At 41.7% G+C, this 14,685-nt stretch overlaps 1 protein-coding gene across 2 annotated transcripts; it reads right to left on the bottom strand.

The window, feature by feature from the left end:
- Positions 1 to 1,270: 1,270 nt before the first annotated feature.
- HSPD1 (heat shock protein family D (Hsp60) member 1) lies at positions 1,271 to 14,640 on the bottom strand. Of its 2 annotated transcripts, none has more exons than XM_032278774.1 (12): positions 14,422 to 14,640; positions 13,115 to 13,290; positions 11,701 to 11,953; positions 9,994 to 10,076; positions 9,338 to 9,433; positions 8,839 to 8,932; positions 7,543 to 7,711; positions 4,888 to 4,987; positions 3,839 to 4,084; positions 3,177 to 3,351; positions 2,711 to 2,889; positions 1,271 to 1,893 (listed from the first exon to the last, which is right to left on the bottom strand). In XM_032278774.1, the coding sequence occupies exons 2-12, from the start codon at positions 13,286 to 13,288 to the stop codon at positions 1,741 to 1,743; spliced, it is 1,722 nt and encodes a 573-aa protein (XP_032134665.1). In that variant the 5' UTR covers positions 13,289 to 13,290; positions 14,422 to 14,640; the 3' UTR covers positions 1,271 to 1,740. The 2 variants fall into 2 exon arrangements, with proteins under 2 accessions (XP_032134665.1, XP_032134664.1); XM_032278773.1 differs by having other exon boundaries at positions 14,206 to 14,625.
- Between the last annotated feature and the right edge of the window lie 45 nt (positions 14,641 to 14,685).

Raw genomic sequence — 14,685 nt, 5'->3', positions numbered from 1 at the left:
CTGAGTGGGCTTATTGACTGTTTTCAATTTTCAAAAACAGTATGGCATTAAAGGACATGGGACATAGGAGTTCGGGTTTGTGGTCTAGTCCTAGTTTCACCAGTAAGTGTGACCTTGAGTGCTTTCCTTTTCAAATAAGCTAAGAAAAGGGAATTTCTCAATTCCTCTAGCTGCAGCTTTCAGGTTTCTTGCAACAACTGCTTAGTTCCTGCTTAGGGGCACACATCCTGCTTAGTAAGCTCTTAGGTTAAGACCTTAAGTGTTTAAATAAAAACGGATTCAAATTTGGGTCCACCACTGAAGAGCTCTTAGATTGTTAGACTTACAGAGGCTCAGTTTACGTAAATGCAGCATAGGCTTAATAAATAGTCCCGACCCTAACATTGAGGTTAAAATTACCTATCCTGGTATCTAACACAATAGCAAATGCTTGACAATTTTTTTCTCTCCTGTTAAATCTCTGAAGTCTTCTAGTACTCTCCTTTATCTAGTAAGAACTAAGTCTAGGTGTTTCCTATGCCTTACCTGTTCTGATAACCTAGTTGGCCTAAGATGCAAACCATCTTTTTAGGTTTCTTTCATTCATTAGTTTACTTGCTTGCCACTTTTACAGGGCAAAGTACATTCTAGACAAAATTTCTTCTGTTAATGTCTTTTATTCAATCGCCTCTCATTTGCTGACCAATTCCCTTATTTTTTAAATTTTTGTGGGTAGTTTTGATGTAGGCATGAAATGTGAAATAATCGTTATCATGGAGAATGGGGTATTAGCCCCTCAAGCATTTATCCTTTGTTACAATCCAATTATTTTTCAATGTACAATTATTGACTATTCACCCTGTTGTGCTATCAAATAGATCTTTTTTTTGTATCCCAAACACAACCGAATTACCAAAGCCAAAAGTATCCTTGGTGCAGGAAGTGATTCTGACCTTTCATCTGTGATGATGGACTTTTTCCCTCTACTTCTGTCCAAGGACAGCAAAAACATGCCTTAATGCCTTGCTTGCATCAGCAGCCCCAAGGCCAAGCTGAGCAGCTAGAGTTCCTTCCAGCCTCCCAGATTTTATAGCTCCAGGAGAGATTACATCCTTGCACAGGAGAAATAGAAACTGTCCTTCCCCATTATCAATGGAATAATGTAGTTCAGTTTGCAACAAAGAGAAACATGAAAATATCATAGGTAGGATGTTTTACACACATGCCAGCGTGCCCCTTCAACTGGCTTTCATCTTTCATTAGCTTCTAGATAATGGAAAGGCTAACACAATTAACTTTAAACAAATTTTTATTACACAAAGGTTGTCACATAATTGGATATTTCTCTACTTTGTACACAATTATTCTCACTCTCCACAGAAAGGCTGCCTAACTTCTCATCTGGCGGTGGCAAGCACTAAAATCCTGATTTTAACAGAATAGTAGTAAAAATGCCTCAGTGATTTAAGTTGAAAGCAGTACATTGGTACATGGCTCTTGTACCCAGTATCAGGAATGTACAAATGTCTTTTTATTCAAAAATACAAAATAAATTATCTGTAGGCATGGACAATGACAGCAATAAACCATTATGTATTTTGTCAACTGAAACCAGTAACTGATGGTTATAGTGATGTCTTAAACATCAGCCAGCCTTTTCTTCATTTTCTCCAACTGACTTCTCTGAAGTTATTGGTGAGGAACACTGCCTTGGGCTTCCTGTCACAGTTCAATAATAAAGGTAAAGCACTATTCTAGGAGTTAGAACATGCCACCTCCCATACCACCTCCCATTCCACCCATTGCACCCATTCCAGGGTCCTTCTCTTCTTTTGGAATTTCTGTGACAACAACTTCTGCTGTAGTTAACAGAGAGGCCACACCAGCAGCATCCAATAAAGCAGTTCTCACAACCTAGAAAAAAATTTAATTAAACATTAGTTTTCCCTTAGTAAAATATGATAAGACTTACTGAAAATTTCTGACCGGCAGGCGCAGTAGTTCACGCCTGTAATCCCAGCACTTTGGGACGCTGAGGCGGGTGGTAAAACCTACCCAAGATGGTGAAACCCGGTCTCTACTAAACACAAAAATTAGCCAGGCGTGGTGGCACAAGCCTGTAATCCCAGCTAGTTGGGAGGCTGAGGCAGAGAATTGCTTGAACCTAGGAGGTGGAGGTTGCAGTGAGCCAAGACTGTGCCACTGCACTCTAGCCCAGGCGACAGAGCAAGACTCTGTCTAAAAAAAAAAAAACAGAACAGAACAGAAAACTTCTGTAATCCCAGCACTTTGGGAGGCTGAGGCGGGTGGATCACTTGAGGTTAGGAGTTCCAGACCAGCCTGACCCAACACGGTGAAACCTCATTTCTACTAAAAACACAAAAGTTAGCCAGGCATGGTGGCACATACTTGTAATCCCAGCTATTTGGGAGGCTGAGGCAGGAGAACAGCTTGAACCTGGGAGGTGGAGGTTAGAGTGAGCTGAGATTGCACCAGTGTACTCTAGCCTAGGAGACAGAATGAGACCCCATCTCCAAAAAATACATATACATATTTAAGTGCTGGAGATTTACATGAGAATGTTGATGGGCACAAGTGCTACTGCTGTTGCTACTGCTATTAGACTATTTTTTTTTTCTTTTTTTGGTGACAAAGTCAAAGATTTGGGATGTGGGGATATACTAACAAAATGAACAACAAAAGAATTTTTAGAAAGTGTTCAACTATTTACCTTTGTTGGGTCAATAATTCCTTTTTCCACCATATTCACAAAATCTCCAGCCATAGCATCATAACCAACTTCTGAGGAACTTTGCATAATTTTCTCAACTATCAAAGATCCTTCAACACCTGCATTCTTAGCAATGGTCATTGCTGGAATTTTGAGTGTTCTTTTAATAATTTCTATACCTACAAAGAAAATAAATTTCAGCAAAATTTCAATACATTCATTTGTAAATATTATAACACATTTATAATTTTTGAGAATATTGATGTAGGAAAATCCCAATCTTACAGGTCAAATCATTTCCCCTGAAAAAAATGTGATGCATGTTTAGCTCTGACATTAGCACTATTCTACTTCTGTTATTCAGGAAGTGGAAGTGCTATTTCGTTTAGGGGACTGTTAGTGATTATTCTAACAGAAAAACTAAAATCAGGCCACCAACTCATTTAAAAGGTAACTTTTTACCTACCAATTTTTTGATCTTCATTAGCTGGAGTCAATGAGTCTAAGGCTGGAATGCACCGAAGCAGGGCACAACCCCCTCCCAAAACAATGCCTTCTTCAACAGCAGCTCTTGTAGCATTAAGGGCATCTGTAACTCTGTCTTTCTTTTCATTCACTTCAACATCACTTGTCCCACCAACCTAAAGACGAAAAGAATTCCAGTTAGTATGGCCTCTTCATCCAAAATGTTAATTGAGAAGTCATTTAAAAGCAGTTTACTTAAAAAGCAATTCTGAGGTGAGCATAGTGGCTCACACCTGTAATCCTACCACTTTGGGAGGCTGAGGAAAATGGATCACTTGAGTTTCAGACCAGCCTGGACAAACATGGTGAAACCCTCTCTTCACTAAAAATAAAAAAATTAGCCAGGCATGGTGGCAAGCACCTGTAATCCCAGCTACTTGGGAGGCTGAGGCAGGAGATTCACTTGAATCCAGGAGGCTGAGGTTGCAGTGAGCCGAGATTGCATCACTGCATTCCAGCCTAGGTAACAGAGCGAGACTCTGTTCCCCCCTCCCCCAAAAAAATCCAAAATGAAGTTAATTCCCCAAATATTTGTTTAGTTCCACAGTCTACCAGGGAATCATTCTTGGACTCAGAACCCAAGAAACTTATAATGAATCTTACCTTCAGCACAGCTACTCCATCTGAAAGTTTTGCCAGCCGTTCATTCAGTTTTTCCTTTTCATATTCACTAGTTGTGACATCTAGCTGCTCAATGATTTCTTGAATACGTTTTTCAATCTGAGCCTTATCACCTTTTCCTTTTAAGAGCATGGCATCATCTTTGGTCACAATGACCTCTCCAACTTTTCCTAAGTCATGAGGCTGAACGTCTTCAAGATTTAGGGTCAATCCCTCTTCTCCAAACACCTACAAAAAGATTTAAATGTAAACCAGTTGTAGGTTACAGTTTCTGCCATTATGCCAGGTTTATTAATATACCACGCAAAAGAATCTTCTTGAAATAATGTATTTCTTTGAAACGAGAGATTTTAAGATCACTGTTACTCTAGAACAAGACTTGAGAATAGTCTTTCACTGCACTTCCAACTTCTCAATTCTCCCAACTCTGGTAGTTATTAGTCTTATTTGAGAAAAAAACTCCAAGGTCACGCTTTCTGGCAGAACCAGGGCTAGGCCTTGACTCTTAAGTCCTACATCATTTCTAGCACACACTTCTATCTTTCAAAACTAAAAACAGATTTAGTCAGGCTGGGCTCGATGGCTCACGCCTGTAATTCCAGCACTTTGGAAAGCAGAGGCAGGCATATTGCTTGAGCCTAGGAGTTTGAGACCAGCCTAGGCAACATAGTGAGACCCAACTCTACCGAAAATACAAAAATTAGTTGGGCATGGTACTGCACCTATAATCTCAGTTACTTGGGAGGCTGAGACAGGAGGATCACTTGCAGGAGGTAAAGGTTGCAGTGAGTCAAGATCATGCCACTGCATTCTAGCCTAGGTGACAGATCAAGACACCCTGTCTCCAAAACAAACCAACAAAAAAACCCCCAGCCCAACAGATTTTGTCAAAAAGCCCATTCTGAGGCCAGACTCACGGCAAATTAAAGGGAACTTAATCCAACCCCTACCTCCCAAAGAGCCAACGGAAACAGAGAGCAGTAGTATCTAATAAACGTTTAGCAATCCATTATCACATTTATTTTACTTACTGCACCACCAGTAGCAATAGCCATATCTTTAAGTTGGTTCTTTCTATTGTCACCAAACCCTGGAGCCTTGACTGCCACAACCTGAAGACCAACCTTTAGCCTGTTAAGAATAGTTGATAATAAGATTTAAATGAAATAAAAATGCCTATCTGTTTATTTCCTCTCAAGCTCTGTTACTACTTAGATTACTTAGGACTCCCAGCCCCCTTTTTGGTTTTTTTCTTCTTAGCAACTTTTGATCAAATTAAGACAGGAAAGAACTGAGACAGTTAACGCTATTTTCTATTAATCTATACTTATAAGTATATAATATACTTATATATTAATCTATTTTATATTAATCCTTATCTGTTTACCTTCTCAATAAACTGTTGGCCTGGCCAGACGTGGTGGTTCACGCCTGTAACCCCAGCACTTTGGGAGGCCGAGGCGAGATCACAAGGTCAGGAGTTCAAGACCAGTCTGGCCAACGTGGTGAAACACTGCCTCTACTAAAAATATAAAACTTGGCCGGGCGAGGTGGTTCACGCCTGTAATCCCAGTACTTTGGGAGGCCGAGGCAGGTGGATCACGAGGTCAAGAGATCGAGACCATCCTGGTCAACACGGTGAAACCCCGTCTCTACTAAAAATACAAAAAATCAGCTGGGCATGGTGGCGCATGCCTGTAATCCCAGCTACTCAGGAGGCTGAGGCAGGAGAATTGCCTGAAACCAAGACGCGGAGGTTGCGGTGAGCCGAGATTGCGCCATTGCACTCCAGCCTGGGTAACAAGAGTGAAACTCTGTCTCAAAAAAATAAATAAATAAATAAAACTTAGACAGGTGTGGTGGCAGGCGCCTGTAATCCCAGCTATTCCGGACGCTGAGGCAGAAGAATTGCTTGAACCCAGGAGGTGGAGGTTGCAGTGAGATTGTGCCACTGCACTCTAGCCTGGGTGACAGAGCAAGATTCTATCTCAAAAAATAAAAAAAAAATAAACTGTTGGCCTTACATTCCAGTTGAACAGCTAGACCCAGGATCAAAAATCATATCCCAGTAAGTTATAGGATACAGTAATAACTATTATGAATGGTAGAAAAACAACAATTACTAAGTATGTGCAATCAAATATCCAGTTGAAAGCAGATTGTGAAACAGAAGGAATGTTCAAACTTTAAGACAGCTGGTCTATTTTATTAAAGACCCAAATAAAAATTAGAAGAATAAGCTCTATGTCAAGTAAACTGGATATCCTATTTTTCAACTGGCAATAAAATGGCCTAATGAAAACTCTGTAGGCTTGTATTTTTCTGGCCTCACATCTTCAAGTCTTTACTTAATTCCTCCAAAATAGCAAATCCAAGCTAAGAAAAACATTCCAGGGTAAGGAGGCTCATTAGAGCTTTTGGGTCAGATCAACATGTGTAATGTCTAAAACATACCTGCTAATGTGTCCATTTCTACTATAGCAAAACAGAGAGAAAAGGTCTTGCTTCTGACATACAGTACTTCAATTTTCAGATAAGGAAGAACAAACACTTGATCACAGCCAGGGGTAGTGGCTCATGCCTGTAATCCCAGCACTTTGGGAGGCTGAGGTGGGAGAATCACTTAAGATTCACCAATAGTTTAAGACCAGCCTAGGCAACATACTGAGACCTTGTCTCTGCAGAAAAATTTAAAAATCAGCCAAGTGCGGTCATGCAAGTGTAGTCCCAGCTACTTGGGAAGCTGAGGCAGGAAGACTGCTTGACCCCAGGAGTTCAAGGCTGCAGGGAACTATGATCATGCCACCATAGCCCAGCCTGGGTGACAGTCTGTCCCTCAAAATAAATAAAAATATTTGATAGCGAAATACACTTATGTCTGAGTTATTTATTTAGAGACAGAGTCACACTTTGTTGCCCAGGCTGGAGTGCAGATGCACAGTATCAGCTCTCTGCAACCTCCCAGGTTCAAGTGATTCTCCTGCCTCAGCCTCTGAGTAATTGGGATTACAGGCTCGGGCCACCATGCCATGCTAATGTTTGTATTTTTAGTAGAGACAGGGTTTCACTATGTTAGCCAGGCTGATCTCGACTGATCTCAGGTGATCCACCCACCTGGCCTATCTGAGTTGTTTAGAATGTTAGTTGTTTACTACTTCCCTGTTCCAGCCAAAATAATATTCTGAAAAAGTATATATTTTTAACTAGAAAAACCTTAAAAAAAAACAAAAACAAAAAACAAAACAAAACAAAAACAAACAAAAAACAAGATTCAAACTTGAACCCAGGAGTCTTGAGCCGAGATTGAGCCACTGCACTCCAGCCTGGGCAACAGAGTGAGACTGTCTCAAACAAACAAACAAACAAACAAAAAACAAAAAAAACCAAGATTCAGTTACGTACCTTCAAAATAACTGTAAACACTTGCAAAACACAGAAAGGTACCCATGGCTAAATTAGTCTATTCTATGAGAAAGCTGAGCAAAATAATAAAGACTGGAGAGTCCCATTCAAAAACACAACCATGAGGATATACAGAGCATACCTGATTTACACAAATACAATTCTAGATACAAACCCAAAGAGATCAAATGTGGAGGTACACATAATGGAGACTGCAAGCAACAATACAAATAATTCTGTCTTTCACCTAGAAATATAAATCATCAAATACCACTGCCTGTTACCTATTCAAGACAAGTGTACTTAGAGCTTCTCCATCAACGTCTTCAGCGATTATGACCAAAGGCTTACGGTGAGCATTGGCAATTTCAAGAGCAGGTACAATGGACTGGACACTAGAAATTTTCTTTTCACTCAACAGAACATAGGCATCCTGGAATTCACATTTCTGACCTATAAAAATAATGAAGATTTCAAAAATACACAAAATGACTGCAATGTATTTAAATGAAAAGCTAAACCACAGTTCCAACACACTTAAAAAGTGACCAGGCCGGGCACGGTGGCTCACGCCTGTAATACCAGCACTTTGGGAGGCCGAGGCGGGCGGATCACAAGGTCAAGAGATGGAGACCATCCTGACCAACATGGTGAAACCCTGTCTCTACTAAAAAATACAAAAATTAGCTGGGCGTGGTGGCGCACGCCTGTAGTTCCAGCTACTCGGGAGCCTGGGACAGGAGAATTACTTGAACCCAGGAGGCGGAGACTGCAGTGAGCTGAGATTGCGCCACTGCACTCCAGCCTGGCACCTGGTGACAGAGTAAGACTCTGTCTCAAAAAAAAAGTGATCAGTGAGTTTGTTTTCTTCCTTCATTTCTCATACGCATTAACTTTTGGAATACACACATTTATTTTTTTAGAGGATGACACCAACTAACACCCATAGTTTGACACATGTTAGGAGAGTACATTTTAAAAATTTCAGAAGGCCAAAACAGGGAGATCACTTGAGGCCAGGCATTCAAGACTAGCCTGGCCAAGATGGCTAAACCCTGTCTCTATTAAAAATACAAAAAGTAGCCAGGCACGGTAGCTCATGCCTGTAAACCCAGGACTTTGGGAGGCTGAGGTGGGCATATTGCCTTAAGTCAGGAGTTAGAGAGACCAGCCTGGCCAACATGGTGAAACCCCAACTCTACTAAAAATAGAAAAATTAGCTGAGCATGGTGGCACCCGCCTATAATCGCAGCTACTTGGGAGGCTAAGGCAGGAGAATCGCTTGAACCCAAGAGGTAGAGGTTGCAGTGAGCCAAGATTGCATCACTGTACTCTAGCCTGGGTGACAATGAGACTCTGCCTCAAAATGAAGAAATAAATAAGAAAAAATTAAAATTAAATTAAATTTAAAAATTAGCCATGCATGGTGGCACATGCTTATGATCCCAGCTATTTCGGAAGCTAAGGCCCAAGAATCACTTGAACCCAGGAGGTGGAGGTTGCAGTAAGTCAAGATCACACCACTGCACTCCAGCCTGGGCAACAGAGAATGAGACTCTGTCTAAAAGATTTGTTCTTACCTTTTGATGTATTAATAAAGTATGGAGAAATATAGCCTCGATCAAACTTCATGCCTTCAATAATTTCTAATTCATCATTCAGTGTTTTTCCATCCTATGAAAAGACAAAGAATGAGGTATACGGATTTCATTGAACACGAAACATGAAATTACAGGCCAGATTAATAAAAATAGACCCCTGTGGTCATAAGGGATACAGGCTAGAGTATGAAAAAGCCCAGGATAACCAATTTCACTTCTGCAAAAATCCCAAAAGTGCTTATTTAAATAATTCTTATGGCTAGACAATATTTAAGTTAGGACAGATTAATTTCACAAAGCAAAGGCTAATTCATGTAAAACACATTAAGCACTTTGTTCTATACATGTGCTGAGACCACATATAAAGAAATGAAACCACACTGTATTTAAAACACATAGAATTTTTCTACTTGGAAAATTCAGTTGTGATCATCAGATAACTCATTCAAACTATTTTTAAAAACACAAACACACTTGCCTTTACTGTGATGACACCCTTTCTTCCAACCTTTTTCATTGCATCAGAGATGATATTCCCAATTTCTTTGTCTCCATTTGCAGAAATTGTAGCAACCTGAAATAGTCAAGTTGAATTAAAAGGTAAGGCTAGTGTCCTCAGTCAGTTCCCTCATCTTTTCCTAGTAACTTCCAAACTGATACTTACATCCCAGGGAGAAAAGGGGAATTTGCAATATGGTAGTTTTCATGAAGTACTCGTTCTTTGCTCTTTTTTGATTCATTATTTGACTACACTGTTTTGAGGAATATGATATATAAAACTATTCTTTTAACACTATGTTTTAAAATGCTGACTTCATTATCTTTTTACATGGCAAATCTGGTATTACAAACTGACAAAACTTATGCAACTTTGACAATGGCTAAGGACATTTTCACAATCATACAGATCCATTTTACAGCCATGTAGAACTAAAATGACAACCACATGTAGATCTAAATGACAATCATTATGGGTCAAAATTCTTTTCAAATGTTTTAGCAGTAAGAAAAAATCAGTCTAATACTGATGATTGGGTAATATTGTTATTCTGACATTGGTGTGATCAAGATAAAAAAAAATCACACATGCCATTAATTTTTTTTTTTTTTAAGTGTAACATATTAAGTCCTTACCTGTGCAATTTCTTCAGGGGTGGTCACAGGTTTAGACTGCTTTTTAAGTTCGGCAATTACAGCATCAACAGCTAACATCACACCTAGTTCAACAATATATGTCATTACAATGCTTATTTCTCTCATGTCTTCTATGTCAAGTAGAAATCTTGAGATTCATGACAAACATTTTAATGACTTAAAAAAAATTTTTTTTTGAGACAGGCTCTTGCTCTGTTGCCCAGGCTGGAGTGTAGCAGCGCAGATCATGGCTCACTGCAGCCTTGACATCCTGGACTCAAGGGAGTAGCTGAGACCACAGGCTCAAGGCACCATGCTTGACTTATTTTATTTTTGTAGATAAGGTCTCACTATGTTGCCCAAACCGGTCTTGAAATCCTGGGCTCAAGCGATCCTCCCACCTCAGCTTTCCATGTAGCTGGTACTACAGGCATGTACCTATGCTTGGACTAAAACAAGGTAGATATGTATAGTTTCAAGAGTCTCGACTGAACTCATCCTATGCATATCATTCCTAACCCAATCATGCTGTCCGTTTCCAATACGGTCCCTGACACTTTTCATGTCTGTCAGATGATGCGAAAAAAGGGCCAAAATGGTTAACATTCCCTTACTTTCAACAAGAAGTACAGTTCTTAAATGATAGAAATTTGTTGTGACTATGTCTCTACAGGTGTCAATTATTTGAAATTCTTTCACTTAATTTAGTATGTATTATTAACTAACAAAATATTTGTTTTACATTAGTTCTAACAGTCTCATTTTGCTTAACTGGGAATAGTGCTAGCTCTCCCGTTTGAGAAATATACTTAAAGAAAAGAAAAAAAAAATCCAATGCAAGGTGTTGGGAAGTCCCCTTAATTAACCTCAATATCTGTTAGTGATTTACAGTAAAACTGCTGTTAGTGCAGTGTATTCACTTGACCCATAAACATTGAAATAGGTGAGGTAATGATATATTAGTAATGTAGTAACATGTCAGTATGACAATTCAGACAAAAAAATTATCAATAGCACCACCCCCTTGGCTCTCAAGAGGGTTCCAGGTTTGAACGCTAACATACTCTAGATATACATAGCAATTCTGGTGATAGCAAAAACAAGTCTTAGCACACAGCTAATAAATGACAAAGATGGGACTAAAATTTATGAGCTTCATACTGCCATGAAGCTCACGCTGAGAAGCAAATTGTTAAGTTACACTCCAGTTACAAGCACTAACAAAACACAAACCAATAACACAGTGTGTGCTAAGAAAAAATAAATTGTGGAAAACATTACTTTCTGATTCAATTTAGTCTTACTTTCTATAAAACTAAACTAAAAATTAGCCAGGAATGGTGGTGAATGCCCGTAGTCTCAGCTACTTGGAGGCTAAGGCAGGATGACTGCTTGAGTTCGAGGTTACGGTGAACTATGACTGAACCAGTGCAGTCTGGCTTGGACTACAGAGCAAGACTCTCCCTAAAAACAAAAGAAATCAACTAAGTAAAACATCAAAATTACCCAACAGTACCCACCACACAGCCAGGCATTCAATCACTACTTACTAAAGGAAAACGCGATTTAAGATTTCTCTAGGCCAAGAGGAGGAATGAGAGAAGGATCAATTTCCTAAAGTAACAAACGCTTTTCTTAGGTCCAAGGAATTAATGCCTTAAAGCATACTGAAGTTTAAAACACTGTAGTGACAACAGACATTCCTACCTCTCCTGATTTCCACTGGATTAGCACCTTTGCTAATCTTCTCGAAGCCTTCCTTGGCAATAGAGCGTGCCAGTACAGTAGCCGTGGTAGTGCCATCCCCAGCCTCTTCATTTGTGTTATTGGCAACATCTTGAACAAGTTTAGCTCCAATATTTTTATATTTATCCTTTAAGTCAATTGACTTTGCAACAGTCACACCGTCTTTTGTTACTTTGGGACTTCCCCAGCTTTGCTCAATAATCACTGTTCTTCCCTAGAAGAAAAAAAAAGTTACAGGATCACACACACCCTGAGGATTATTTACATGTTAAAAAATGACCAGTTTTCATAATAAAGCAACTACTTCAAAGTCTCAACGTAAGTTGTGTTGTTTTTACCAGTCTTGCAGCATGAATCTCAAGGGCAAGTTTATCAATATTCTTTGTCAACAGACAAAATGATCTGTTTCTCTGCCAAGAGCATAATTTCGAATTAGGTAATTTAGGAGATTAAGTTTTGGTTAGTGCCTGTTATCTTTGAAAGTAATGTGACCATCAAGGCAAGCAGTGTGCTCTTCCAGGTTCACTCAACATAAAACCTCAACCATGGCACAAATAGTTATTGGCCACCTTTTGGATTTGAACTAAAGCTGTTACTTTCCATTTGTGAAGTGTGTAAATGTTGTATTTTATGCAGTTGTTTGGATTATTTAATATCTGAACTGTCTTCAGACTGAAATGAACACCACTTCACTGCACACCACTTCAAAGACCTCCTCAAAATATTAACCCTATTAAATGAGACTGATTTTAAATATGCTTTGGAACAAGAGAACAGCAGAAAACCGATAGGTAAAACTAGCATCTTGGGCTGGAGGAGAGAACGGGAAGCTACTGTTTAATGAGCACAAAGTTACAATTTCTCAACATAAAAAAGTTTTGGAAATGGATGGTGGCGATGATCGCACCACATAAATGTAACTAATGTCCCCAAAATGCACACTTAATGGTAATTTTCTGTTGTGTACATTTTACTGCAATAAACAAGCAAACAAAAGCACCTACAAGCACATACCTGAGGTACTATGGGAGATAAACTCTTCCCTCCATACTTGGCATAAAGTACTGGGAAAGGATCCAAATTTTAACTTAGGCGAGCAAATCTACCTCGAGTTTAAGAATCCACCTTGAGCTATGAGTTACTACCCGATTACATCATGCATCGTACAAAATAGTTTTGAAAATCTGGCTGAAGCACTTTAAGCTTTAAGATCATGTCTAAGAAAAAAAAGGTTAACCAATACTTCACAACTCTTACATGTTAACTGGGTTATCTCAATACGAAAGTATTGTTCAATAGTTCAGTGCGACTATTTGTGAGCAAAACGCTATTAATAATACTGTAATTACAATAAAATAAACAAATATACTGATACCTTTGGCCCCATTGTAACAGCTACGGCATCGGCTAAAAGGTCTACACCTTGAAGCATTAAGGCTCGGGCATCTGCACCAAATTTTACATCTTTGGCGTAAGCCCGAGTGAGATGAGGAGCCAGGGCCCTGGAAACCGGTCTCATCTGGCGAAAGACGGTGGGTAACCGAAACATTTCTGGGGATGGAAGCAAATAAATAATCAGTACTACCACCCGTGGTGCTCTGCTGCAAAAACATGTCCACCTGTGCAACAGAGAAAACAACCTGAGATGTTGAGCCTGGCTGACCTCCGCCAGAGAGGCATGGACGACGGAAGGCACCGCAGTTACGAACATCAGCCACTAGCGCAAGCTAAAGAGGCCGCCCCGGCGCCTGACCTATAGCACTAGCACAAAGCACATGCAGCTCCTTCCCCACGGCCACCTATCCTTGCCGCCCAAAACGAGTTAATCTTTCACCGTGAAAACGGTCTTGACGGCAGACCCACTCCAAAGGTGGCCCCTAAGAAACCAAGTCAGCCGGAGAAAGACAAGTTACAAATCCGAGTGACCAGGGAAGTTAAAGTATTCCTGACAGTGCAAAAAGCCGCTCAGCAAAGTGTCTCCACGTATCCACCCAGGGCTACACTGTATCAGGGCAGCCAGCAAAGCCGCGATGCTGGGGGCGGCAGCCCGGCCCATTCCGCGCGGGCCCACGTGTCTCTTTCCGAACGCCCCCAGCAAGGTCAAGAGTGGAAGCGCAGTATCCCAGCTGCCTGCGGGGGGGAAAAAGCAGTTCCCTCGCGGACACCACCCTCCCCGGTTCCCAGAAGTCAGCAGGGCGCAGGCTGCACCAGCGGGCCTAAGTGGTTACAATCCCCCAAATTCCATCCCCATCAAAGCTGTCCCTCCTGCGCCCAGCCGGGGTCCAAGATCCGGCCGCACGTGACGGAATCGCATGGACCCGCGAGGCCTGGACCCGCGGGCCTGGGCCTGCGGCGCAGAAGTGCAAGCTGTCGTTGTAGGCACCCTCCGGCAGGAACGCAACGGAGGAAGGCCCGCTCGGGGGGGTCGCAGGCGCAGTGGACAGGCAGCGCGGGACGGCCTCGTACCTGCGGGGCGGCGGCAGGGCGTGCGCGCGGAAAAGCAGGTCGTCTACGGCGAGTGAGGGACAGAATGCTAGGCGCACACGGCAATGAGCCCGTGTCCCCTCCCTCCCCCTCTCCCCCCGCCCCGCGGCACCGCGTGTGCAGAAGGCTCCCACCCCCTTCCCGTCTGCCGGGCCCTGCAATCTGCACGCCCGGCGCGCGAGCCCCGCCCCTCCCTACCCGCGCAGTGTGGGCCAGCGCGCTCAGCGCTCTACCGCGGGGTTAGGCTAGTTCCCGGGCCGCGTTCGGTTCCAGAACTTTCCGGAAAGTGCCGCGCTCCTTATGGGTCAAGGGTCAAATCACGTCATTTCCGGGAGGGGGACGATGAGATAGTTCTTTCACCTCGGCTGGGCGCCTGGAAAAGCCTAGAAACAGCTCCTCTTTCCTTCCGCCTCCCATTCCTCGCGTCAGCGGCCTGCGCAGGGCCCTTGGGGCGAATCGCGG

The sequence above is a fragment of the Sapajus apella genome, unplaced genomic scaffold (genome assembly GCF_009761245.1).
Source record: "Sapajus apella isolate SASKATOON/1434 unplaced genomic scaffold, GSC_monkey_1.0 scaffold10, whole genome shotgun sequence".
Classification (NCBI taxonomy): Eukaryota; Metazoa; Chordata; class Mammalia; order Primates; family Cebidae; genus Sapajus; species Sapajus apella.
This window is presented reverse-complemented; position numbering and strand designations above follow the sequence as displayed.